Source organism: Antechinus flavipes, chromosome 2 (assembly GCF_016432865.1).
Source record: "Antechinus flavipes isolate AdamAnt ecotype Samford, QLD, Australia chromosome 2, AdamAnt_v2, whole genome shotgun sequence".
Lineage (NCBI taxonomy): Eukaryota > Metazoa > Chordata > Mammalia > Dasyuromorphia > Dasyuridae > Antechinus > Antechinus flavipes.
The window spans coordinates 320632891-320658708 of record NC_067399.1 but is presented as its reverse complement, the minus strand read 5'-3'; the positions used below and the strand labels follow the sequence as shown (position 1 = coordinate 320658708).

Sequence of the window (25818 nt, the reverse complement as noted above, 5' to 3'; positions counted from 1 at the left end):
TTATCTCAGTAATTAATTTAATTTTCAGTTATGAAAACAAGTCCTTTTAGTGGTGAAAATCAAGAATTAAAAGTGCATTTGATCAACCTTAGCTTGTTTATAGTGTAAATCTATTTGTTTTATTTATAGCAAGTGAATGAAGACCATTTGATTTAGATAGATTTGTATAGAGAATCCACTAGGTGGAGCCAATACTTTTCTTGAAATCCTAGCTTTGAAAATCATTTTGCTTGGTAAATATTGTGCTTTAAAAAAATTAATATAATAGGTGAGTTGGGAAAAATGTTAATTTCTAAAATTAACTGAAAAAATTATAGTCTCATTTTGTATCATAGAGGAGGAAGACAGAATTATTATGGTTTGGGATATATTCTGATATAACAATGAACTTTTATTTTCTTTTAGAATTTATACTCCATTCACTGAAGATACAGAAACTGTAGGGCAGAGGGCACTACATTCCATTCTGAATGCTGCCATCATGATCAGTGTTATTGTGGTTATGACCATCCTGTTGGTGGTACTTTATAAATACAGGTGCTATAAGGTGAGTTGAAGAGCATAAAAACCTGGTTTAAATGTCAATGACATTTTTTTAAATGAGTGTTTCCTTCCAAACTTGCCAATTTGCCTTATGCTCATCTCCATTTTAGACCAGGAAAAGTCAAATCATAAATTTTTTAAAAAGCTAATTTAAATTTTTTATTGATAGCTTTTGTTTTTATATCACTCTTATTTTTGAATATGTTCTTCCTTTCCTTGACTGCCCAGCAAACTATCACTTATAACAAAGAATTAAAAAGAAAAAAGGGAAAAATCATCCCATAAAACTTAACCAATAGATCAGTGAATCTGACAGCATATCCATCTACTAATACTTGCACTCTCTTAAATATTAGGGATGCTGTTCCATTTTCTCAACTTTTCTTTGAGGCCAACTTTGCACATTATAATTTCAGGAATTCTTCCCTTCCTCCCTCCCAGATTTACTTATTTTGGATGACTTGATTTTTTTTTTCTCAACAGTATTTTATTTTTCTAAATATATGTAAAGATAGTTTTTATTTTATTTTATTTTTTGCTGATTTGCCTAGGGTCACACAAGTAGGATGTGTTAAGTGTCTGAGGCCATATTTGAACTCAGGTTCTCCTGACTGTGGGAATGGTACTCTATCTACTGTGCTACTTAGCTGCCCCCAAAGATAGTTTTTGACATTAATTTCTGTAGGACTGTGTTCCAAATTTTCCTTCCCCTCGTCCCCTCTGATATAGATTAAACACATACAATTCTTTTGTGCATGTTTCCATATTTGTCATATTGTGCAAGAAAAATCAGACCAAAAGGGAAAAACCCAAAATAAAGAAAAAACAAAAAAATAAAAAAGATGAAAATAGTATGCTTTGATCAACATTCACTCTCCATAGAGGATACCGATGGCATTTTTCATCCCAAGTCTAATGGAACTGTCTTGAGATCAGTTGAATTGCTAAGAAAAGCCAAGTCCATTATGATGTGTTCTTTCCATTTATGTTGTTGAATTTGTATATGTTATTTTCACTTCTACATTAGTTCACATAATAAATCTGCTATTCTTCTCCAATGAAATACAATACATTGATCATTTCTTTTTATTATTATTTTTTAATTATAGCTTTTTATTGATAAAACATATGCATGGGTAATTTTTCTTTTCTTTTTTTTTTTAAATAATTATAACTTTTTATTAACAGAACCCACGCCTGGGTAATTTTTTACAACATTATCCCTTGCACTTATTTCTGTTGCGACTTTTCCCCTCCTTCCCTTCACCCCCTCCCCCAGATGGCAAGCAGTCCTATATATGTTAAATATGTCATAGTATTTCCTAGATAACAATATATGTGTGCAGCATGGGTAATTTTTCAACATTGACCCTTACAAAAACTTCTCTTGCAACTTTTCCCTTTCTTCCCTCTACCCCCTCCCCTGGATGGCAAGTAGTCCCATACATGTTAAATATGTTAAAGTACATGTTAAATACAATATATGTATACATATTTATACAGTTATCTTGCTACACAAGAAAAATCAGATTTAGAAAAAAGGTAAAAATAACCTGGAAAGAAAAACAAAAATGCAAGTAAATAATAACAGAAAGAGTGTAAATGCTATGTTATGGTCCACACTCATTTCCAAGTATTCTTTTGCTGGGTGTAGCTGGTTCTGCTCATTAGTGATCAATTGGAACTGAATTGGATCTTCTCATTGTTGAAGAGGGCCACTTCCATCAGAATATATCCACATATAGTATTGTTGTTGAAGTGTATAATGATCTCCTGTTTCTGCTCATTTCACTTGGCATCAGTTCATGTAAGTCTCTCCAGGACTCTCTGAAATCATCCTGCTGGTCATTTCTTATAGAACAATAATATTCCATAACATTCATACCACAATTTACTCAGCCATTCTCCAATTGATGTGCATCCATTCAATTTCCAGTTTCTAGCCACTACAAAAAAGATTGCCACAAACATTTTTGCACGTGTGGGTCCCTTTCCCTTCTTTTAATATCTCTTTAGGATATAAGCTCAGTAGTAACACTACTGGATCAAAGGGTATGCACAGTTTGACAACTTTCTGAGTATAGTTCCAAATTGCTCTCCAGAATGGTTGGATCCATTCACAATTCCACCAACAAGGTATCAATGTCCCAGTTTTCCCACATCCCCTCCAAAATTTGTCATTTTCTTTTCCTGTCATCTTAGCCAACCAGAGGTATGTAATGGTATCTCAGAGTTGTCTTAATTTGCATTTCTCTGATCAATAGTGATTTGGAACACCCTTTCATATGGCTAGAAATAGTTTCAATTTCATCACCTGAAAATTGTCTTTGACCATTTATCAATTGGAGAATGGCTTGATTTTCTTATATGATTTCTTATATGATTCAGTTCTCTATAAATGAGGTTTTTATCAGAATCTTTAACTGTAAAGATGTTTTCCCAGTTTATTGCTTTCCTTCTGATCTTGTCTGCATAAGTTTTGATTGTACAGAAGCTTTTTAACTTGATATAATCAAAATTTTCTATTTTGTGATCAATAATAATCTCTAGTTCTTCTTTGGTCACAAATTCCTTCCTTTTCCACAGATCTGAGAGGTAAACTATACTGTGTTCTTCTAATTTAGTTATAATCTCATTCTTTATGCCTAAATCATGAACCTATTTTGATCTTATCTTGGTGTACAGTGTTAAGTGTGAGTCAATGTCTAGTTTCTGCTATACTAATTTCCAATTTTCCCAGCAATTTTTGTCAAGTAGTGAATTCTTGTCTCAAAAGTTGGGATCTTTGGGTTTGTCAAACACTAGATTGCTGTAGTTATTGACTATTTTGTCCTGTGAATCTAACCTATTCCACTGATCAACTAGTCTATTTCTTAGCCAATACCAAATGGTTTTGGTGACCACTGCTTTATAATATTGTTTTAGATCAGGTACAGCTAGGCCACCTTCATTTGACTTTTTTTTTTTTTCATTAGTTCCCTTGAAATTCTTGACCTTTTGTTCTTCCAGATGAATTTTGTTATTTTTTCTAGGTCATTAAAATAGTTTCTTGGGAATTTGATTAGTATAGCACTAAATAAATAGATTAGTTTAGGTAGTATTGTCATCTTTATTCGCTTGACCAAGAGCACTTAATTTTTTTCCAATTATTTAGATCTGACTTTATTTGTGTGGAGAGTGTTTTGTGGTTTTGCTTGTTATAGTTTCTGACTTTCCTTTGGCAGATAGATTCCCAAATTTTTATACTATCGACACTTATTTTAAATGGAATTTCTCTTTGTATCTTTTGCTGTTGGATTTTGTTAGTGATGTATAAAAATGTTGATGATTTATGTGGATTTATTTTGTATCCTGCAACTTTGCTAAAGTTGTGGATTATTTCTAATAGTTTTTTAGTAGAATCTCTGGGATTCTCTAAGTATACCATCATATCTGCAAAGTGACAATTTGGTTACCTCATTATTTGCTCTAATTCCTTTAATCTTTTTCATCTCTTATCGATAAAGCTAGCATTTCTAACACAATATTGAATAGTAATGGTGATAGTAGCAACTTTATTTCACTCCTGATTTTATTGGGAATGGTTCCAGTTTATCACCATTACATATGATGCTTATTGATGGTTTTAAATAGATACTACTGACTATTTTAAGGAAAAAATTGAACATTTCTTACAGCACAATAATATCCTATTATGTTGATGTGTCACAATTTGTTTAGCCATTCCATAATTAATACATGTCTACTTTGTGTCCAATTCATTAAGTGTGGACATCATAGTCACCTTCTTAACAGAATTGCTAATTGCTCACCAAACTAGTAAACTCACATTTACCAATAGTATATTATTAGTGTCCTCATCTTCCTGAAGCCCCTATTTTATTTCCATTTGTTCTTTCCCAGTTTTCTGGATGTGAGGTGAAATCTAAAAGTTCTTTTAATTTGTATTTTTCTTTTGCTATGGTTAGTCTGGAGCAATATTACCCCATGGTTTATATAGTTTGCAATTCTTTTTATAACTGTTATTCTTAAGTTGACCCATTCTGCTTTGGAGGGAAAAAATAGAGGGTCATCTCTGTTTCTTGATCTGATTAAGTAGAGGAGATAACTTTACTGAATACTTGTACTTGTCTCTTTATTTGCAGATTAAGAAAATTTAAGAGAGTTGTGGCTTTAAGTTGATTTGGGGAAGGAGGGAACTATCCACGTCTTTGCTTCTCAGCCTTTATTTCTGTCTCCTTATAAATTTGCATGTAGTTGTTTGCCTGGAACCAATCTTTCTCACCTCTTTTTGTAACACTATATCTGAAACATATTCTTTTCTAGTCTTTATGTATTTCATATCTTGATCTTTCTTTCTAATTAAGGCCAGATGGGTCAGCAGATAATCAGGAAGGCCTGAATTCAAATGTGGCCTCAAAAATCAATGGTATCACCTTGGGCAAGTCACTTAGCCTTTACTGGTTTCAGTTTCCTCAACTATAAAAAGGAGATAATATTAGTGCTTACCTTTCAAGGTTCTTATGAAGATTAAATGTTTATTTGTAAAATACTTAGCATAGTGCTTAAAAACTATGTAAATGCTAGCTATTGTTATTAATTTTGGAGCAAATTTCTCTCTTTTATTTTTTTATGTGTTCTGTGATGTTAAACTTTGGATTTATTTCCTTCTGTTTTAAACATATTTGGGTCTTCCTAATGTCTTTTAGGTGGGCTTCCTCCATTTTATCATAACTTAGGTCCCTAAACCCTGATTTCCTTTCTTATCTCTCCACAGAAATAATTCCTGTTGAAGAATTTATTGACTTCTCTTTATAAAATTTATGTCTTCTCCTATTTCTTGATTTTCTGTCTTTGACATTCTCCTCTCTTCCTTGACAGTCAAGAGAGACTGCTCTTTCTGCCCCTTCTATTACTATTTGATACCTTCTGTTCTTCTTCTCCTCCTGATGCTGTTTGAGTGGTCTAGATTCCTGATGGTCTAGAGGTTAGTGGTTACAAGAGAGTTATTAAGCATCCCTTTTAAATCAGCCACAGGTTTTAGGAGTGAAAGAATTCACTCATTCCCAACATGTTAGTTGCAAAATGAAAGTTTATTGTTAGATAGAAATCAGTTTACCAAGAGACTGACTTCTATAGTGGAAGATCTATGGAAAATGGAGTTTTGCACTGAGAATGCAGTTTTCAGTGGACAGAGGGTCCTGGCAGTAAAGGAAGCTACCAAGGTCCATCTGCAAAAGACCTTCGTTGTTGGAAGCTATATATTAAGTGTCTTGCTGGGGGTTGGGAGCAGGTCAGACTCAGTGGGGGCTGAGACAGCCCAAGCAAATCAGACCTAATGGGGCCTGGGAAATCCCGGATTGCCTATTGGAATTCAAAGGGATGCTTTTTGACCAGGATTTGTAATTGAATCAAAGGCTCTGGCATCCTGGAAAGATAACTTATCTGAGGAGGATATGCCTCAGCCAAGAGGGACTGAGAATCTGAAAGGGATCACAGATCAATAGGAAATACAGTTTCTTAAAGGGACCACAACCCACTTCACTACCTACCTCTTCTTTTTCTCCTACCTACCTGGGAAAATTCCCCCTTGATGTCTTTTATGTTCTTCTTAAAACTTCTTCAAGTATACTATACTTTTCCTAAATCATCATCTCTAGCCTGGTCTCAGCACATTCTCACTCACATGCTCCTTATTCTCTGTAGAAAATCTCTTCTTAGATAGCTGCTAATATCTAAAGTTCAGACTGAGATTGAATTTACTGATCTTTCTTTCCTCAATTCTTAACCACTTTCCAGTTTCTCAATTATTGTCAGCTAAGAGTCTTTATTAATTATTAGTATATATAGTTATTACTTTATTAGTTATTAGTACATATTTTGTCTATAATAGAACTACTGTTTTGAATACTGGGATACAAAGGCAAAATGAAATGGACTTTACCCTCCAGATATTTGTGTTAATTTGTGATTGTGTTGTGATAATTTTATTTATTTATTTTTAAAATACTATATAAAACTTATTTTCAAAACACATGCATAGATAGTTTTCAACATTCACCCTTGTAAAACCTTGTGTTCCAATTTTTTTTCTCCCTCCCAATCTCTCCCTCAGACAGCAAGTAATCTCTACTGTATGTTAAACATGGGCAAGAATAGCTTATCTTTATGCTTAATTGGGACCATAGATCCTATTCTACCATCAAACTAGTATTTAGAGTGGTGTAGCTCTAATCCCTGTATCACTCTTGGATGCTGTGATCTCACAAAAGCCATATATTTCAGTTTTACAAACACTAATTTAGCATATCCCTATCTTAACTTATTCTTATTACATGAGATAATTATATGCAAAAGTACTTTATAAATATAAGGTACTTTACAAATCTAAGGAATTGTTTTTTATTAATGAGATCATTGTGGTTCACATGAAATGCTAGGCCAGGCTATAGTCAGCTTCTCTGGGCACCATTAAGTATAAATATTTTAGAGCAACATATAATCATTCCTACCTTCAACCAAGTAATAGATTGGTTATTAGCATTAGATGGTCAAAGTGCGCTGTAATCTATATGCCACTGCATATATAGGTTCCTATGATTTACTGCCCTATATTGATTAAGATACATTGTTCAGATTAAAATGAAATTCTAACCCATGCTGAGTATCCAAATAAAATGATCCTCTTATTGGGAAAATAAGGATTGTCCTTGGGGAAATGTATGACTAGAAAAGAAGGTAGTCTAGTCACATAGGATAGGTTGGTTAGATAGTAACCTCTTTGAGGGCAAAGACTACTTTTTGTCTTTTTCTGAATCTCCAATTCCTAGCATAGCGTCTAACACACAATAGGTGGTTAACAAATGTTAGTTGATTGATTTTGAAGGATCACTGATAACCCATGTGCATTATCAAGAGACCAAGAGGAAGGTCTACACAACATATTGAGTGTAAGATTTACAAGAGAATATAAAAAGGAAGCATACAGTATGATCAGACATGGCTGCATTACAGTCTGGATCATTACAATATGTTCTCTATCATTAACATCACAGGTCTATTGTAGTATTGGATGAATAAGAATTCCTCACCATTAAAATAGTATCACTAACTTTCTTGCCTGTGGCTATGGGAGACCTGTGAAACTTGCAGATAATTTAAAAATTAATTTATGCTAATAGTATTAACCTTTGGTGCTACTATTATAGCTTTTAATTTTAAAAAATTATTGGCATTTTTTGTTTTTACATCATCGTCATTTCCAAAAAATTTCTCTTCCCTCTTTTATCCATTAAGCCATTCCTTGTACCAAACAATAAAAAAGAAGGGGAAAGTGCAAAATTAAATAATATATCAAACAAATCTAATAGACTATGCAATATTCCATTTGTACAAGCCCCTATCTCTACAAATAAGGAAGGAATTTGCTTCTTCTCATTTCTTCTTTAGGGCCAAGTTTATGTCATATCTGTTAAAAAAATTATTTTACTCATTTTCTGTCTCTCCCTCCTATTAATCCCTTTCCCCAATTTCACAACAAAGAAAAATGAAAACTTTAATAACAATTGTGCATAGCCTAGCAAAAACACATTGATCATGTCCAAAAATGTACATCTTGTTCAGCATTTGGCATCCTCTCTGGTAGGACATGAATAGCAGTGTCATACTTTTTTTTTTTTTTAAAGCCAGTCACAAGTTGCCAGGTTAAATTTTGGAAGGATAGCGATCCTGAGATTAGATTATAGGATTTATAGCTGAGTGAGAATTTAGAAATTGTTCCGTCTAATCTGTTCATGTTGTCAACAAGGAAACTGAAGCTTAAGAAAGTGATTTTATTTGTTCTAAGGTACATGGCTATTATATGCCTCATTTGGGATTTCATTCCAGGTTTCCTGATTCCTAGTCCAGTATCTTTACCTTTAACTCTCTATTAGTTAACTGAACTGGTTAGTTAAATTTCATTTCTCTCTGACTTTAGAACATATATAAATGAAAAGGAAAATGGCCCAAGCAGACTGCAGAAGCGGCTAGGAAGCCAAATAATCCATAAACTGGATTATTAGTCCATGAACCAACTGAATAATTTTGTTTCTAATAGTTTTTAATGCTAAGTATATCCTGTTTTTTCTTTTTTCTTTTTTTTATAGTTTTGCTTTTTTAGCCCACACATTCTCAGACTGCTTAAAGAAAATTTGTATACAGAAATGCACACTTTATTTTGTCTTTTTTTTTTTTTTTTAATGTTGGCATCTAAATTTGTTCAGGTTTTATTACGTAAAATTGACTGGAGAAACAAAACACTGTGGGTAGGATTGTGAAATGAAGTATAAACATTTGAGTCTCTGAAGTTTAGAGACTTGCCATGACCTGTTCTGAAAGTCACCAAATAAAGGCTTGAAAAGGTTTTGTAATGTCCTTGTAAAAGATACAGAACTTAAAAGAATTAAAACAAGTGGAGTATGGAAAAAAAAAAAAACTGATAATATATCCTATGTACTTTGTTACAATTCTGTTCAAACATTTTTTACATACTAAAGTTGCAAAAGTTTATTAATACAACAATGTTCCTGGGAATACTGTTGAAGGAATGTTAAAATGAATTACTCTTTTGTGTTAGAGTAATAGCTTTTTTATGTGAAATCAGAAACAGTGACTACATATCCTATTACATGGGAAAGCTGAGGGGACTTGACAATTAGTTTAGTTACCTATCTCTGATCCCAAAAGAAAATGTTAAGTCATGGAGATAAAAGGTTTTGAATTTAGGGGCAGCTAGATGGATCAGTGGATAGAGAACCAGCCCTGAAGTCAGGACAACCTGAGTTCAAATCTGGTTTCAGACATTTAACACTGCCTAGCTTTGTGACTTTGGGCAAGTCACTTAACCCCAATTGCCTCAGCAAAAAAAGGAAAACAAAACTTTTGAATTTAGATATACTGTCTTCTATTCCTTGTTAAGCTATTATTTACTTTATTATTATTAGTCATTTGTTATTATTCACATTACTTAAAAATCTTCACTAGATCATTTAAAGTACTATTATTTCTTTTTATTAGAAACACAGTTGGGAAGTGAAAGTATGATAGATTTTGGGGTCTTAATTACATGTTTTAATAACTTTGGGATGCAGTTTCTCTTTTAGATAATATATAGTATGAATCTTTTATTATATAAATATAGGTCAATGAAAATAAAAATAATTGAAGAAAATTGAGTTTCTGCATTTCATAACAAACATGACTGCTTGATTTGCAGTAAAAATGTCTTCTTCCTTTTAATTGCATCTCATGCTAATGAAACACTTTTTGAGAGAGGTGGATTTATCAGTATAAATCACTTAACACTCCACATGCTTATTAATGTGAATGGTGTTAGAATTATTTAATGTGTGTGCCATTAAGAATTTGAATTGAACTTAATTTTTAGTCATTGTTTCTAAGAAGTTGATGCACTTGTTACTTGTTACATCTGAAGGTAAGCATAGATGAAAATATTGCCTAAGCATCTCAAGAAAGATTATTTTCTCATAATATTATGAATTTAGAACTAGAAATACCTTCAGAGACCATTTATATTTCCTTTTATAGAAAAGAAACAGGCCCCTCAAATCCTTTTAGAAATGTTTATTTGTACTTTTAAAGAAGTAGAAAGATTGGTGGCCAATTATTATTGTTATTATTGACAATCATTATTACACTAATCAAACTAAAAGTAATAATATAATGGTATGGAGTAGAAATTGAGGGCTGACCTTTGAATCAGGAGGTCCTAAGCTCTGCATCTGCTAATGGTGCTGGCTGTGTGACTTTAGGCAAGTCATTTAATTTCTCAGTGCTCTCAGGCAACTGTCTTGAGTATTTCCTTGTTATAGATGTGGTAATTGAAGTTCAGAAATAGTTCTTCACACATCTTCTGACTTTTCTAAGAGATATATGACATTTTAATGTTCTAGAACCAGACCAATTTAGAAATTAAAAAGTGATCACTGAATATAATAGGACAGAATTATCTAGCCAAGCTCTAGGCAGAGAGCTACAGTCTGAAAAAATGGCTGCTCACAGTAATCACTATTCTACTTTAGGTTTAATTTTGCAAATTACTTAACAGCTCTTGTCTCTCTCTTGTTCTTGATTTTTTTTCACATGTAAGAAATCCCAAATTTATCTTAACTAAGCCTATTGATTTATATTATTTAAGTCTGATCAGCTTGTTTCTTTTGGGAAAAAAGTTCTTCCATATTCTGTATTTATACTGAAAAATCAAATCGTTCTTCATACTACTATGAATTTAAGAAGGAATACATGAGTAGTAGAATTTGTAAAGTACTTGTTAGAATGCTGCATAAATTTTGTGTAATGATAATAAATTGGTAGATGTGTTTTATGGAGCTCATATATGATTGCTTGTTATTGAATCATATAATAAAGAATTCAAGTATTGGAAGTCTTCTCTCCCCTTCCCCACCTCCCCAGGCAATTGGGATTAAGTGACTTGGCCAGGGTCACACAGCTAGGAAGTATTGAGTCTGAGGCCAGATTTGAACTCAGGTCCTCCTGATTTCAGGGCTGGTACTCTATTCACTGCATCATTTAGCTATCCCCCTTGAAAATCTTAATGATATTAATTTCAGCCTCTAAATTTTTTTATTGTCAAATTGATAGCTGACTTGCCCTGTCCTGTTAAGGTGTAATACTCAGAAGTCCATTTATTGAATGTTCCTTTGACTTAGATTTGCAGTGATGCATTGGGCTCATTTCAGAAATAAAATAAAGCTTCAATATTTCAAACATTACCACCTTAAATTTTAATGGCATGTATATCTTCTGCTAATGATTTGTTAAGTTAGAGTCAACCCTTTTTTAAAATTTTACCACTTCTGAAGGAAAAAACTATATCTCCAGGGCATAAGCTAGGGAGAATCTCCATATTTATATTCCAGTGAGTTTCCTACTATATATAGTAACTAACTCAATGTTTGGTCTCAAATTTTTAACCAAATCAAAATCACTTATTCTAGCACATGTGAAGTCAGCCATCGCCCAGATATGATTTATAGGCATAATATACAATTTTACATTTGGAGTCTGTCTTTGATTAAGTTTTTTTTTTTTTTAAGGGAAAAATGGAATATGAGTTTTTAAGGAACATTTCTGTTCATGATAAAAATGAACCTCTTTCTTTTTCAGGTGATCCATGCCTGGCTTATAATTTCCTCTCTCTTGTTGTTGTTCTTCTTCTCATTCATTTATTTGGGGTAAGTACCTAGAAACCTAAATGCTTTTCAGAAATTTCCTATCTGCTCTTATAGACTTTACTTAGGACAATTTATGTTGTTTTGGGGCCCTTATGAGGTCTAACTAATAAGTTCAAAATATTTACAGGATTGTTTGTATCTGTGTTCCTAGTCACTATACCTTTCTTCCTGCCTGTTTTCTGCAACTTAGTTGAATGGACACAGTGATATAATCTTAGATTCTGCTAGCTTGGATTTATTATTTTAAAATGTTTAATAAATTTAACTTAATTTGACTATTTTGTAATGGACTTCTCTTTCTTGTCCAAATCTGTTATGCTTTTCAAATTTATTCAAAACTTGGAAGGCTGGATGATCTTTGCTACATGATCAATAGTTTGAAAGTGTTGTAGAAAGTAGATTAAAGATTGAGTTACACATCCCAAGTTGTGATTAGTTTCAAACTACCTAGGAAATTTTTAGAAAGAAAGAATGAAAATTTCTTAGCAGTCTCTTTCTCATTTGTTACTTTATGTTTGTAGGTGCTATACTGGGTACTTAAAGGGGAGAAAAAGACTGGACTTAGTGGTGCATGTCTATTATTCCTGCTGCCAAAGAAGATAAGGCTGGCAGTTTCTTTGAACTCAGGAGTCTAAGTTACAGTAGGCTAAGTTGGTTGGGTATCTGTACACTAAGTTCATTGTTAATGTGGTGAGCCCTAGGAGCAGGGAGGAGCCACCAGCTTAGCTAAGGAAGGCAAATTACTCCAGAGGAGTTCAGAACCTTCAATACTAATTGTAGAGGAATTAGCCTTTGAATCTTCTTCACTTTTTCCAGGCTGAATAGGGAAACTCAATCTTTAAAATTAAAGAAACACAAAACTTCCACATGGTCCCTTGCCTCAAGGAGCCAGATTCTCAGGTGGAGTTTTTCCTTCTTTTCCTTTTGGAAACTAATGTAATATTTCAACAGAACTCAAGAACGACATTACATTTAGTTGCCCTTCTCTTAGTATGACTGACATTATGATTACTGATCTTTCAACTGATAACCTTAGATAGCTAAGAGAGCAAGAAACAAAATTGTTGGAAAACAGTTTTTCACGTGATTGTCAGCATACAGCTCAAACATATTGTGTTAATATTTAGTGATTATAGCTAACTGCTAAGCATACAGCTAACGGGCAAATAAATGGATCTTAGAGTAGGTGATTGACATTTGTCTCTCTTTCCTTACCCTCTTTATAATTTTATCACAAATTTGACAAAAGGTAAATTAAACCTAGAAGGGGCAATGCTTTTAGTGAACTCTTGAATGTAGCTTGGAATTTTCTGCTACAAAGTTATTGTTCCTTGAAGTCTGGAAGCATTATGGTAGACTAATAAGAGAACAAGCTTGGGCGTTAGGAAGACAGGATCAACTCTGCCTTTGACACAGAATCTTTTTGTGACAAATTTACATAGATAAATCACTTGATCTCTCCTTATCTAGGTTAGAGCTTCCTAAACTTTTTCCATTTTTGATTCCTTTTCACCTGAGAAATTTTTACGTGACCCTAGGCATATAAGCATATAATCAAATAAAACATTTACTGATAATAAATCATAGGTTTTTGACATTCCCCCCACATTCAGTTGGGACCTCAAATAGGGTCATGAACCATAGTTTAAGAAGCTGTGCTCTAGGCAACTAAAACTCTACTTGCACGTGTGTTGCCAACCTGTGGGGCTGGGTGGAGGCAGTTTTCACAGTGATGAAGTCACAGGTTTGGATTTCAAAAAATAATGAAGCTGTAAATTGTCCCTAATGTTATGCTTTGCCTCTAGAAAGTAGTTGTGTTTTGTTTTCTTCAATTATTCAGTACATTTTTGCACTAGATCCTTTGTTTTTAACTCTGCTTTTCAGTGAAGTATTCAAAACCTACAATGTTGCCATGGACTATATCACTCTGGCACTCGTGATTTGGAATTTTGGCGTGGTAGGAATGATTTGCATCCACTGGAAAGGACCTCTTCGGCTCCAGCAAGCCTATCTCATTATGATCAGTGCTCTCATGGCTCTGGTATTCATAAAGTACCTTCCTGAATGGACTGCATGGCTCATCTTGGCTGTAATTTCGATATATGGTAAAGTTTTATAAAAACATACTGCTCCTTTAATTACGATGGTTCTACTTTGATTTGTTTTATCCTCCTTGTATTTAATCATTTTTATTTAGGGACAAAAATGACTTGATGTAACTGTGGGCCAGTCACTTGTCTGAGCCTCAGACATCTCTCTTTAACACTTATTCACGAGATTATAATCAGATTGCATCTTGTTTCAGTGGAGGAAATTCCCATACAGATGTAATTATAATTTCTTATCTTATTAATTTTATGCCATAATTGTTCAGTAAATAATAATTTAATATTATTGGTGGTAATAACTTAGTCTACATGCTAGACTGAGAGAATGCAAATTGTTGTGCATTGTCTAGACCATAATTTTACCAATCATGAAAGTGAGAGCTTTTATAATTTGTAAAATATCTTTACAAGAGGGTTTATAGAAATACAATTTTCATCACTTTGGCAAATTTAAGCCAAATAGTATTTAATACAATATGCTCTTCTGATATTATTCTATTGCCACCTTTTCATTAAGTAGCTTATGTAGCATTGTTTTTTTTTTAAAAGAATACCTCAGGCAAGAACAATGCCCATTTCAGTGAAGCTACTCCTTCAAACCATATGAATATTGCTACATGTATTTTATGATAATAATGACTTTCCTATTGGCTATTCCAATGCTGATCACTTATGTACCACTCATATCACATATCACCCCAGTTTGATTGTGACAGAATTTGGTTATTTCAAATTACACTATTCTTTTACTAGGACCACAGGATAGGATAGACTTGCAAAAATAGAATTGAAGCTGAAATTAAGATCTGTTGTTTTCATCTTCAAATTTAAGATATCTTTAGCATAGTTGGAAGTCTTGCACCTGCTTTGCCTTCCTACTTCTCTCTGGCAATATTTTCCTTTGCCATTTGTCTTCCTCATTGGTATGCTGAGGAAACTGTTAGACATCTATGAAGTGCTTTGAGCTTCTGGGGGAAAAAAAGAGCTTCTCTGCCCTGCTTTTGCGTTTCTAATCTGTTGAATCAGCACAAAGAATGTAAAAAAATTCTGAAATTCTTAAGCTACCACTAATTTTAGTATAGCTTAATTTTAAAAATTAATTGTCATCATACTTCAAGAAAGATGGCATATCACAAAATCAATCACCTAGTAGTATACAATAGAAAACTAGCTGTTTTTTAGAATGGGACAAACCCAGTCCTTTTTTTCTTTTACTGGCTAATAAATCATGCTGACAGTGGGAAATTGTTGGGATTTTTTCTTCCCTTGTCCAAGGAGTTAGCACAAGATCTCTAAACATATTTTCCTCCTCTAGATATTTTGAACATTTATTTAAAAAAAAATAATAATAGCTTTTTATTTTTCAAAATATGTGTAAAGATAGTTTTCAGTATTCACTCTTGCAATATTTTGTGTACCAATTTTTTTTCCTCCTTTCCCCTCTCCCCTGCCTCTAGACATTATAGATTAAACATGTACAATAATATTTCATAACATTCATATGCCATATCTTATTCAACCATTCTCTAATTGATGGGCATCCACTCAGTTTCCAGCTTCTTGCCACTACAAAAAAGGCTACAAACCTTTTTGCATAGGTAGAGTCTTTTCTCTTTTTATGATATCTTTGGGATACAGACCCATTAGAGACACTGCTTGATCAAAAGATATGCATAGTTTGAAAGTCTTTTGGGCATAGTTCCAAATTGCTCTCTAGAATAGTTGGATCAATTCATAACTCCACCAACACTCCACCAAAGTGTTCCAGTTTTCCCCTTCATTATCTTTCCTGTTATCTCAGCCAGTCTTAGAGTTGTGTAGTACAACTCTACTCAGGTACCTCAGGTGTCTTAATTTGCATTTTTCTAATCAGTGGTGATTTAGAGCCCTTTTTCATATGACTAGAAATGGCTTTAATTTCTCCATCTGAAAATTGTTCATATCCTTTGTCCATTTATCAATTGGAGAATGGTTTCTATTCTTATAAATTTGAGTCACTTCTCTATATTTTAGAAAGAAGGCCTTTATCAGAAATTTTGGATATAAAATTTTTTCCCAATTTTCTGTTCCCCTTCTGATCTTGGCTGCTTTGGTTTTGTTTGTACAAAACCTTTTTAATTCAATATGATCAAAATTATCCACTTTGAATTTCATAATGTTAAACATTATTTTTAAAAATTATTTAGCATAAATGTCCATGCTTTGAATTTTGAATTACATTTAAGAAATATAAAGATTAATATAATGGTTTGAAATGAATTGTGAAAAATTTGCTCTTGGCTTCATTACTATTTCATAGCTAGATGTCTTTGTATAAAAAATTTATTGCTACTTGACATTTGTCGGTCTCACATACTTTTTATGAGAATCTAATTCTGTAAAAGGCATGTCAGTTGACTGCTTTTTATTCCACTTGACATCTTCACCTCCCAGAACATAATTTTCTTCCCTAGCCACAACCTCTATAAGTGCTTTATCCTCCATAAGGATGTTAAACTCTTGAGCTCACAATCTTTCATTTATATTGGTATCTCTAGTGCTTGCCACAATGCTTGAGGCACAGAAGAAATGCCTTGATTTATTTAATAAAGTCTTTTATGTTCTACTGATCAACTACCTATAGAAATAAGACTTTTATTTTGTGCTTTTTCTTTTGTTTTTTTCTACTACCCTCTAATTTCAAGATCATTAAGTTCACATATAACAGAAAAAAGGAGTAAGACTAATTTGTTTTATTCTGTTGATTACAATCTTGAAACACTCCATCAAAATCTTTCTCATTAGATTTATTAAAATACATTAATTCCATATTTGGAGCTTATATATTTGATTTTTTTGTGAGAAACAACTTAGTGGCCTTATTTCTATTTATGGTACATTGACAGCTTTTAGAGAAGAGTTTCATCTTATTATCAAGACTTTTTTTTTCCACTTAATAGTATTTTAATTTTTCCAATTACATTTAAATAGAGTTTTCATTATTCATTTTTGTAAGATTTTAAGTTCCAATTTTTTTCTCCCCAAGACAGCAAACAATCTAATACAACTTATACATGTATAGTCATTTTAAACATATTTCCGTATTAGTCATGTTGTAAAAGAAAATTCAAAAGGGGAAAACCACAAGAAAGAAAAGTGAAAATTCAGTATTTAGGCTCCATAGTTCTTTTTCTGAATGAGAATGGTATTTTCTGTCCCAAGTCTTGGAGTTGTCTTGGATCATGCATTGCTGAGAAAGATCTAAGTCTGTCATAATTGATCATCACATATTCTTGCTGTTACTGTATATAGGGTTCTTCTCACTTCCCTTGTGATTATCTTTTTCTTGCAATATGGGAAGATTTATTCATAAAATCCAGTTAATTTTGCATACTATGTAGTAAGTATAGTGAAGTCAGTGTCAAAATGGAACATTTATAGATATTCTATTACTGATTTTTTATTTTGGAGTCATTTTTATTTTTGTCCTTCACATCCTATTAAGAAACATTAAGATACCTAGATTTTCCTTCCCTTTTGTCCGCACAATCGACCCCAAATCATAGGCAGTGTAGTTCAAAGTATTTTTTGTTTTTTTTCTTTTTTTCAGATTTGGTAGCAGTTTTGTGTCCAAAAGGTCCATTACGTATGCTTGTTGAAACAGCTCAGGAAAGAAATGAAACTCTCTTCCCAGCTCTTATTTATTCCTGTAAGTATTTCACAAAGACTTTTGAGTTAGTTATCATCTATTTATTTATGAGAGGCCAAATCCAGTTACATTGACTGTCACAACGATCTCTTCAACTTTTAACTTTAATTTTGTCTTCTGATCCCTTTCCTACATAGTTTGGTCCTTGACCTAATAATAATTTATTTAGGAGATGGTGTGGAAAGAACCCTGAATTTGCAGGCAAGAGATGTGGGCTTTATTACTTATCATCTGTGGGACCTTGGGTGAACCATATCATTATTTTATGACTCATTTTCTTCATTTATAAAATTTGAAGTAGGATTAGATGATGTGATAGCCAATCCTATTTTTTTTAAGTAATAATTTTTTATTTTCAAAATACATGCAAAGTAACATTCACCCTTGCAAAATCTTGTGTTCTAGATTTTTCTCCCTCTCTTCTCCCATCCCGCCTCCCTAGATGGCAAGTAATCCAATATAGGTTAAATATATGTACCTCTTCTATACATATTTCCACAATTATCATGCTGCACAAGAATAATAAGATCAAAAAGGAAAAAAATGAGAAAAAAACCAACCAACAACCAAAAAGGTGAAAATACTCTATAATGATCTACATTCAATCCCCACATCCTCTCTCTAGATGTGAATGGCTCTCTCTTCTAAGTCTATGGGAAGTGGCCTGAATCACCATATTGTTGAAAAGAACTATGTCTGTCTGATAGTCAATTCTAGACTTAAAGCTGAGAAGGAGAATAATCAGTTGAATTTAGGCTTTATGTTGTACTCACTGCATTTTTTTTTTTTAAGCAAGAGAATGATCTAGTCAGAGAAATATTGTCTAAAATGATTACCTGGCAACATGTATGAACTTAAGTTGGAATTAGATTCAGAACTAGTGTGGTGCAACCAGGGCTATTGTTGTTCAATCTTTGTTCTCAAAGAGGACCATGACATTAGGAAGGTGATGTCATGATTTGCATGAAAGTTGAATTTAAGTAGGAGAGGACTGTGTAAAATCACTGGTCTTACTCTCTTCTGGAGCCAGTGGAAAGAAATAGATCAGGATGACTGGAGGTGGCCCTGGATGCAATGGGAGACATTGGCCTTTTTAAGCTAAGATCCTTCCCAGGTCTCAGTTTATTTGAAGCAACACCTACTCAGTGATTTAAAGCTTGGTAAAAAATGAAATAAAAGATGATCTGGTTTATTCAGTAGCTCAGATGAGAGGTGATGAGAGGCTGGCTGTGTGAATGGAAAGAAAGAGAAATAAATGAAGTAAATGAGACAGAAGAAGATTTTGCAACCATAATCCTCATGCCAGAGCTCCAATAGAAGCAGTTCTTTCAGGACAGAGGTTATACTTCCTATCTCTCTTTGATGGTGCTAGCCTAATCCTTTGCCACCTTTCTTTTCCCCTTCCCCAATATCCTATGATCGACATCATTTCTTGAGATGTCTTTTTGCTGGGATGGAAAGGTTTTCATCTTCCTCCTTAATTCCATGAGCCACTTTTCTTTCATATCTAGTCATTCAATTAGTCAGCAAACATTTCCTTAGGAATTACTATATGCCATACACTGTGCTAAGAACTGGGGATACAGATAGAAGCAAAAATAAGACCCCTTCCCTCAAGGAGCTCCCATTGTAGTGAGGGAGATAATATGCAAACTATTATGTATGGACAAAATATTTAAAGTGTAAGTGGGAGGTAATCTTTTTTTTTTTTTTTTTAGTAGTGTTTTGTTTTCCAAATACATGTGAAGATAGTTTTCAACATTCATTTTTGTAAGACTGTGTTCCAAATTTTTTTCCCTTCCTTCCTCCCTTATCTCCTTCCCCCCCCCCCCCCCAACAGCAAACAATTTGATATAGGTTAAATATTCTTTTACAACAAATAAACAATTCTTTTAAACATTTCCATATTTGTCATGTTGTACAAGAAAAATCAAATTAAAAGGAAAAAAAAACCATGAAAGAAAAAAATAAAAAGTAAAAATACTATGCTTCAATCCATATTCAGTCTCCATAATTCTCTCTGGATGTGATTGTCATTTTCCATCCCACATCTATTGGAATTCCCTTGAATCAATGCATTGTTGAGAAGAGCCAAATTCATCACACTTGATCTTCAAATAATCTTGCTGATGTGTACAATGTTCTCCTGGTTCTCCTTACTTCACTCTGTATTATTCAGCTTGCTGATTGTTTCTTATAGAACAATATATTTCATATACCATAGTTTATTCAGCCGATCTTCAACTCATGGGCATCCACTTAGTTTCCAATTTCTTGCCACTACAAAAAGGACTGCCACAAACATTTTTGAACATATGAGTCCTTCTTCCTTTTTTATGATCTCTTTGGGATATAGACATAGTAGAGACACTGCTGGATCAAAGAGTGTGCCCAGTTTGATAGCACTTTGGGCATAATTCCAAATTGTTCTCCAGAATGGTTAAATCATTTCATATTTTCACTATATGAGAGATAATCTTGAAAACACAAGCAGTGGAGAAAGGGGATTGGGAAAGGCCTCTTGTAGAAGATATAATTCTTTTTTTTTTTTTTTTTTTTTATAATTATAACTTTTTTATTGACAAAACCCATGCCTGGGTAATTTTTTACAACATTATCCCTTGCACTCATTTCTGTTCTGACTTTTCCCTTCCCTTCCTCCACCCCCTCCCCCAGATGGCAAGCAGTCCTATACATGTTAAATATGTCACAGTATATTCTACATATAATATATGTGGGTAGAATCGAATAGTTCTCTTGTTGCACAGGAAGAATTGGATTCAGAAGGTAAAAATAACCCGGGGAGAAAAACAAAAATGCAAACAGTTTACATTCATTTCCCAGTGTTCCTTCTCTGGATGTAGCTGCTTCTGTCCATCATTAATCAATTAAAATTGAGTTAGATCTTCTCTTTGTCGAAGAAATCCACTTCCATCAGAATACATCCTCATACAATATCGTTGAAGTATATAAGGATCTCCTGGTTCTGCTCATTCACAGCATCAGTTCATGTAAGTCTCTCCAAGGCTGTCTGTATTCTTTCTGCTGGTCATTTCTTACAGAACAATAATATTCCATAATATTCATATACCACAATTTACCCAATCATTCTCCAATTGATGGGCATCCATTCATTTTCCAGTTTCTAGCCACTACAAACAGGGCTGCCACAAACATTTTGGCACATACTGGTCTCTTTCCCTTCTTTAGTATCTCTTTGGAATATAAGCCCAGTAGTAGCACTGCTGGATCAAAGGGTATGCACAGTTTGATAACTTTTTGAGCATAATTCCAAATTGCTCTCCAGAATGGTTGGATTCGTTCACAACTCCACCAACAATGCAACAGTGTCCCAGTTTTCCCGCCTCCCCTCCAACATTCATCATTATTTTTTCCTGTCATCTTAGCCAATCTGACAGGTGTGTAGTGGTATCTCAGAGTTGTCTTAATTTGCATTTCTCTGATCAATAGTGATTTGCAACACTCTTTCATATGAGTGGTAATAGTTTCAATTTCATCATCTGAAAATTGTCTGTTCATATCCTTTGACCATTTATCAATTGAAGAATGGCTTGATTTCTTATAAATTAGAGTCAATTCTCTATATATTTTGGAAATGAGGCCTTTATCAGAACCTTTAACTGTGAAAATGTTTTCCCAGTTTGTTGCTTCCCTTCTAATCTTGTTTGCATTAGTTTTGTTTGTACAAAGGCTTTTTAATTTGATGTAATCAAAATTTTCTATTTTGTGATCAATAATAATCTCTAGTTCATCTTTGGTCACAAATTTCTTCCTCCTCCACAAGTCTGAGAGGTAAACTATCCTATGTTCCTCTAATTTATTTATTTATAATCTCGTTCTTTATGCCTAAATCATGGACCCATTTTGATCTGATCTTGGTGTACAGTGTACAGATAGAAACAATCCTTGATGTCTATAACCCAAAAAGGCCATTCTCTAGGCAGCTGAGTAGGAGATGGAAGTCCAGGCTGAAGAGTTCCCATAGTTTCCATCTGTTCGTTTACCTTTCTTAAATCACTTAACCTATCCTCCATTTTCCAGATTTCTTTTTTATAATAAATACTGGAGAATTCCAAGGACTTAGAGAAGGTTGTAAGTGTCCTTGGTCAAGTTGTTCTTGCACTATCTCTACTAAGGCCTGAATTTTATCTCTTGTTAAGGACCACTGTTCTACCCACACTGGTGTATCAGTTTTCCACTGAATAGGAACTGGTGAGAGTGCTAGCAGGTGTGGGTCAGTGCCTAGTTTCTGCCATACTAATTTCCAGTTTTCCCAGCAGTTTCTGTCAAATAATGAATTCTTATCCCAAAAGTTGGGATATTTGGGTTTGTCAATCACTAGATTGCTATAGTTGATATTTTGTCTTATGAACCTAACCTATTCCACTGATCAACTAATCTATTTCTTGCCAATACCAAATGGTTTTGGTGACTGCTGCTTTATAAGATAGTTTTAGATCAGGTACAGCTAGGCCACAGAAGATGTAATTCTTGAAGAATGTCTGTTCCGTGAGAGCCAATGCAGAATCTTTAGCAAAGACAGGTTTATGCTTGTCTAGTGACCTCCTCCCAGATGATAATAAACTGAGCTCTGGTGGTCCCTCGAGTTGTTAACCTTCTGTATCCCAGGAACATTCTGTTGTAGTCCAGTGAAAAAGGATCATTGGATTTAGAGTCAGTACACTTGAATTTGAACTCTGACTCTGCTACTTTATTAATGGGATCTGAAGGAAACACATATTCCATATTTCCTCTGTAAGTTTCAGTTTCTACATCTATAAAATGAGGAAATTCGACTTGATTACTTCCCAAGTGTCTTTCAGCTCTAAATGCATGATCTTGGATTTCTTCCTTTCATATTCTTTCAGATTTCTGCTATACACTAAAATCTTAACTTTCTTCTTTGTCACACCCTCTAATAGACCAAGAAAGAGAATTGTCATCCTCCTTAGTCTTTGTTTATCATTTTTAGACCCACCGGCACTTAGCATTAATTTCTCCTTATAAAGTCTATATGGATAGTTGTTATTATCATCTCTCTACCTCCAGGTCAGTCCTTGGCTTGTGGTCTTCTTTGACTTAGTCTCTCTCCTTGGAGTAACCTAGCTTCCACTGCCTCAAACTATTTGTACAGGAATGGTCAGAGGCTAGGTTTCCCTCAGACTCCACCTCTACCCACTTCCATCATCCTCAATGCAACTTATTTGTTCCAAATGCCACCATTCCTAGAAATAGCAACAGTTGGAGGTCAAGAGAAGCTGGAGACAGTTTGGACTATTGTAATAATCCCCCAAAAGGTAACAGAAACCTAAAAAAAGCAGCAGCAATGAAAAAAGGAAGAAGCAGGTCTTTGCCAATAATAGTGGACCTTAAATCAACAAGATTTAACAATTGATTGGGTATAGGGATTTGAGAAGCTGAAAGAGTCAAAGAAACTACTGATGATCTGAGCCTGAGTGATCAGGAGATGATAGTGCCATTAACAGAAATAGGGAGAGGTACTGGTTCAGCAGGAATAGAGGATAAAGTCAGTATGGTTATCACAGGTTTTCAAGGGCTAGGAAAATGGCAGGCAGACATTTGGAGATGAAGACTGAACAGTGGGTCAGGCCAGAAGATATAATTCTAGGAATCATTTTAATAAAGCTTAGAACTGAAGCAATGGGAAGTCATGAATTCACTACGGAGAAGAAAACTGAGGACAGAACCTTGGCAACTCTTGCATTGAGGGAGCAGGAAGAAAAGTCATTAAAAGAGATGTAATTATCCAAAGATAGGAAGATGATTGAAATGGTGATGAGTATTGTAAAAACCCAGTGATGGGAGTGCATTTGGGAAAAAAGAGGAGAAGGATAAACTTCGGTAAGATGTTACAGAAAAGTCAGGAAGGAAGAGGACTAACAAGAGGCCATTGAATTTGGTAGTTAGGATGTCATCTGTGACCTTGGAGAAAGTAAGTTCAGGGGTAAGTGACAGAACAAAGTTAGAAATCAATGAATGGAGGTAAAAGAATAAGTATAGATTTTGCCTTTAAAGAAATTTGGCAGTCTTTAAAGGCAAGAGAGAGGATTGTAGTAATAGCTGGAAAGGGCATCATTCTTTTTTTTGGGGGGGGGGGACTTAAAATGCAAAATATATTTTGTTCTTTTTTATTAATTCTAATTTTATTTATTTAATATTTTCCCCCAGTTTTACATTTATAGCAAATTTTTCTTCTTCTTTTTTTTTTTTTAAAGATTTTTGAGTTGAGATTCTCTCCCTTATCCCCACCCACAATTAAGAAACCAAATATGAAGTTAAGTAAAACATTTCCATAAAAGACAAGTTGTGAAAGAAAACATCGATCTCCTAACCTAATGAAAATAAAAACTGTTAAGAAAAATTAAGTTCAAAATAAAGAGAGATATATAGAGAGAAAAAGAAAATTCTTTGGTCTGTATTCAGACTCAAACAGTTCCTTCTTTTAGTATGAATAGTATTTTTCATCATAAATCCTTCAGACCAGTTGTGGATGATTACACTACTGAAAAATGACAATAATTTATAGTTGGTCATAAGGGCATCATTCTTGAAAGGAAGGTTTGTATTTAGTGTGGGTGAGACTTGACTATGTTATATTTGTAGACAAAAGGAAAGGATCTATTAGAGAGGAAATTATTGAAAATACTAGAGAAAGCAGAGATAATTTAAAGGAACAAGGCTGTAGAGGAGGCAACGGGCTCATAGAGAAGAAATTAGTCCTGAAAATCAGGATGAAGTTTGCTTCTTCCTCAAAAGTAGAGAAAGAAAGGTAGGTAAAGGTAGAAATAATTTTTTATATGTGAGAGGTAAACATTGAGGGTGTTTACATTCCATTGCTATTAATTAAGTTGGAACTGAAATCACCATTTGAAAGTAAATTGAGTTGCATTAGGGCCTTCAGAATGGCAATGATTTAGGACCACCATTCTGGGGAATACAGAGATATGTATTTTGCTTTTGAGTTATGGACTTCTGTAAAGAATATGCTTGTTTTCATTTTAACAGAAAAAGACTGATCCTGGGGGATTAATGATTGTATCTCTGCTAAAGGACATTAGAATATAAACTTCTAGTATGATATTTCTAGGCATTAAAATAAATCATATATAAATATATTTTTAGTTTGTTTTAAATCTGTGAAAAGATATCAGGATAATGCTGATATATTATAGCAATCTCACCTTATTTGAAAAAATTTGAATAGAAAACTGCACTTTGTTTGTCAGGTCAGAACATGAAAAAGCCTTTTTTCTTGTAGATTGCCAAATCTGTATCACACAGCAGTCTTACAAATCATTGGGGAGTGAGGATTTTTCTAATAGAATATTGATTAACACTTTTTCTTGATGTTAATAAACATTCATCCAAAAGTGCTTTAAGCAATTTTATTATTTATTAGTTGCTTTTAAAGATAGCCACTTTTTGATTTTTCAGGGGTCACTGAAGTAATAAGTAACAAAATAAAAATTTAAACTTGGGTCTTTTGGCACCAAAGACATTACAATATCCCAACAGGTCATAGTGCTATTCCTTCACTATATCATTACTTTATTTGGTTCAGGGATATTGCTGTTCCTTTGCTTCAAATGAATAACCAGTTTTTAAAACTCCAAAACAAAATCTACTTTTATGAGCTTTTTGCTTGTTTCATAGTAGCTCTATTATTCAGGGAACAAGATTTTTTTTTATATGCCTTCCATGTTTTAAGCACTTTGTAAAATGGAGGAGATGAAAGACAAAGGTGAAATAATTTCTGCCTTCAAGGAATTTGTATTCTATAGGAGATAAATAACATGGAAACATACTTACACTACAAAATCCACAAAATTAGTAGAATTTAATTGAAAGTGGAAGAGGAGGCACTAGCATATGAGGTGATTAGGAAAGCACTAATAAAGGAGGTAGTTTGAACTGAGTTTTAAAGGAAATTAGGAATTGTAGGAATTGGATGTAAGGGAAAAGTGCATTCCAGGCATGAGGAAGAGCCTATGCAAAGATCATAGTAATGTCAGAGATAAGGTTGAGTGAAGAACTGCAAAAAGGAAAAAGGGAGAGGAAGGGAACAAATATCTATTAAGTGCTTACTGTGTACTAGGCATTGTGCTAAATACTTTATAGATATCTCATTTGATCCTCACTACAACCCCAGGAAAATTAGGGTGCTATTATTATCCCCTTTTTA

The 25818-nt window shown here is 33.6% G+C and overlaps 1 protein-coding gene across 1 annotated transcript in view; it reads left to right on the top strand.

Annotated features, from left to right (window-relative positions):
* Positions 1 to 25818, top strand: part of PSEN1 (presenilin 1) — a 76192-nt gene that overhangs the window by 26265 nt on the left and 24109 nt on the right. Inside the window, exons 4-7 of the mRNA XM_051977652.1 lie at positions 406 to 547; positions 11731 to 11798; positions 13683 to 13903; positions 17496 to 17594. Of these exons, the coding sequence (XP_051833612.1) occupies positions 406 to 547; positions 11731 to 11798; positions 13683 to 13903; positions 17496 to 17594 (530 nt within the window). The remainder of the gene's footprint in view (positions 1 to 405; positions 548 to 11730; positions 11799 to 13682; positions 13904 to 17495; positions 17595 to 25818) is intronic.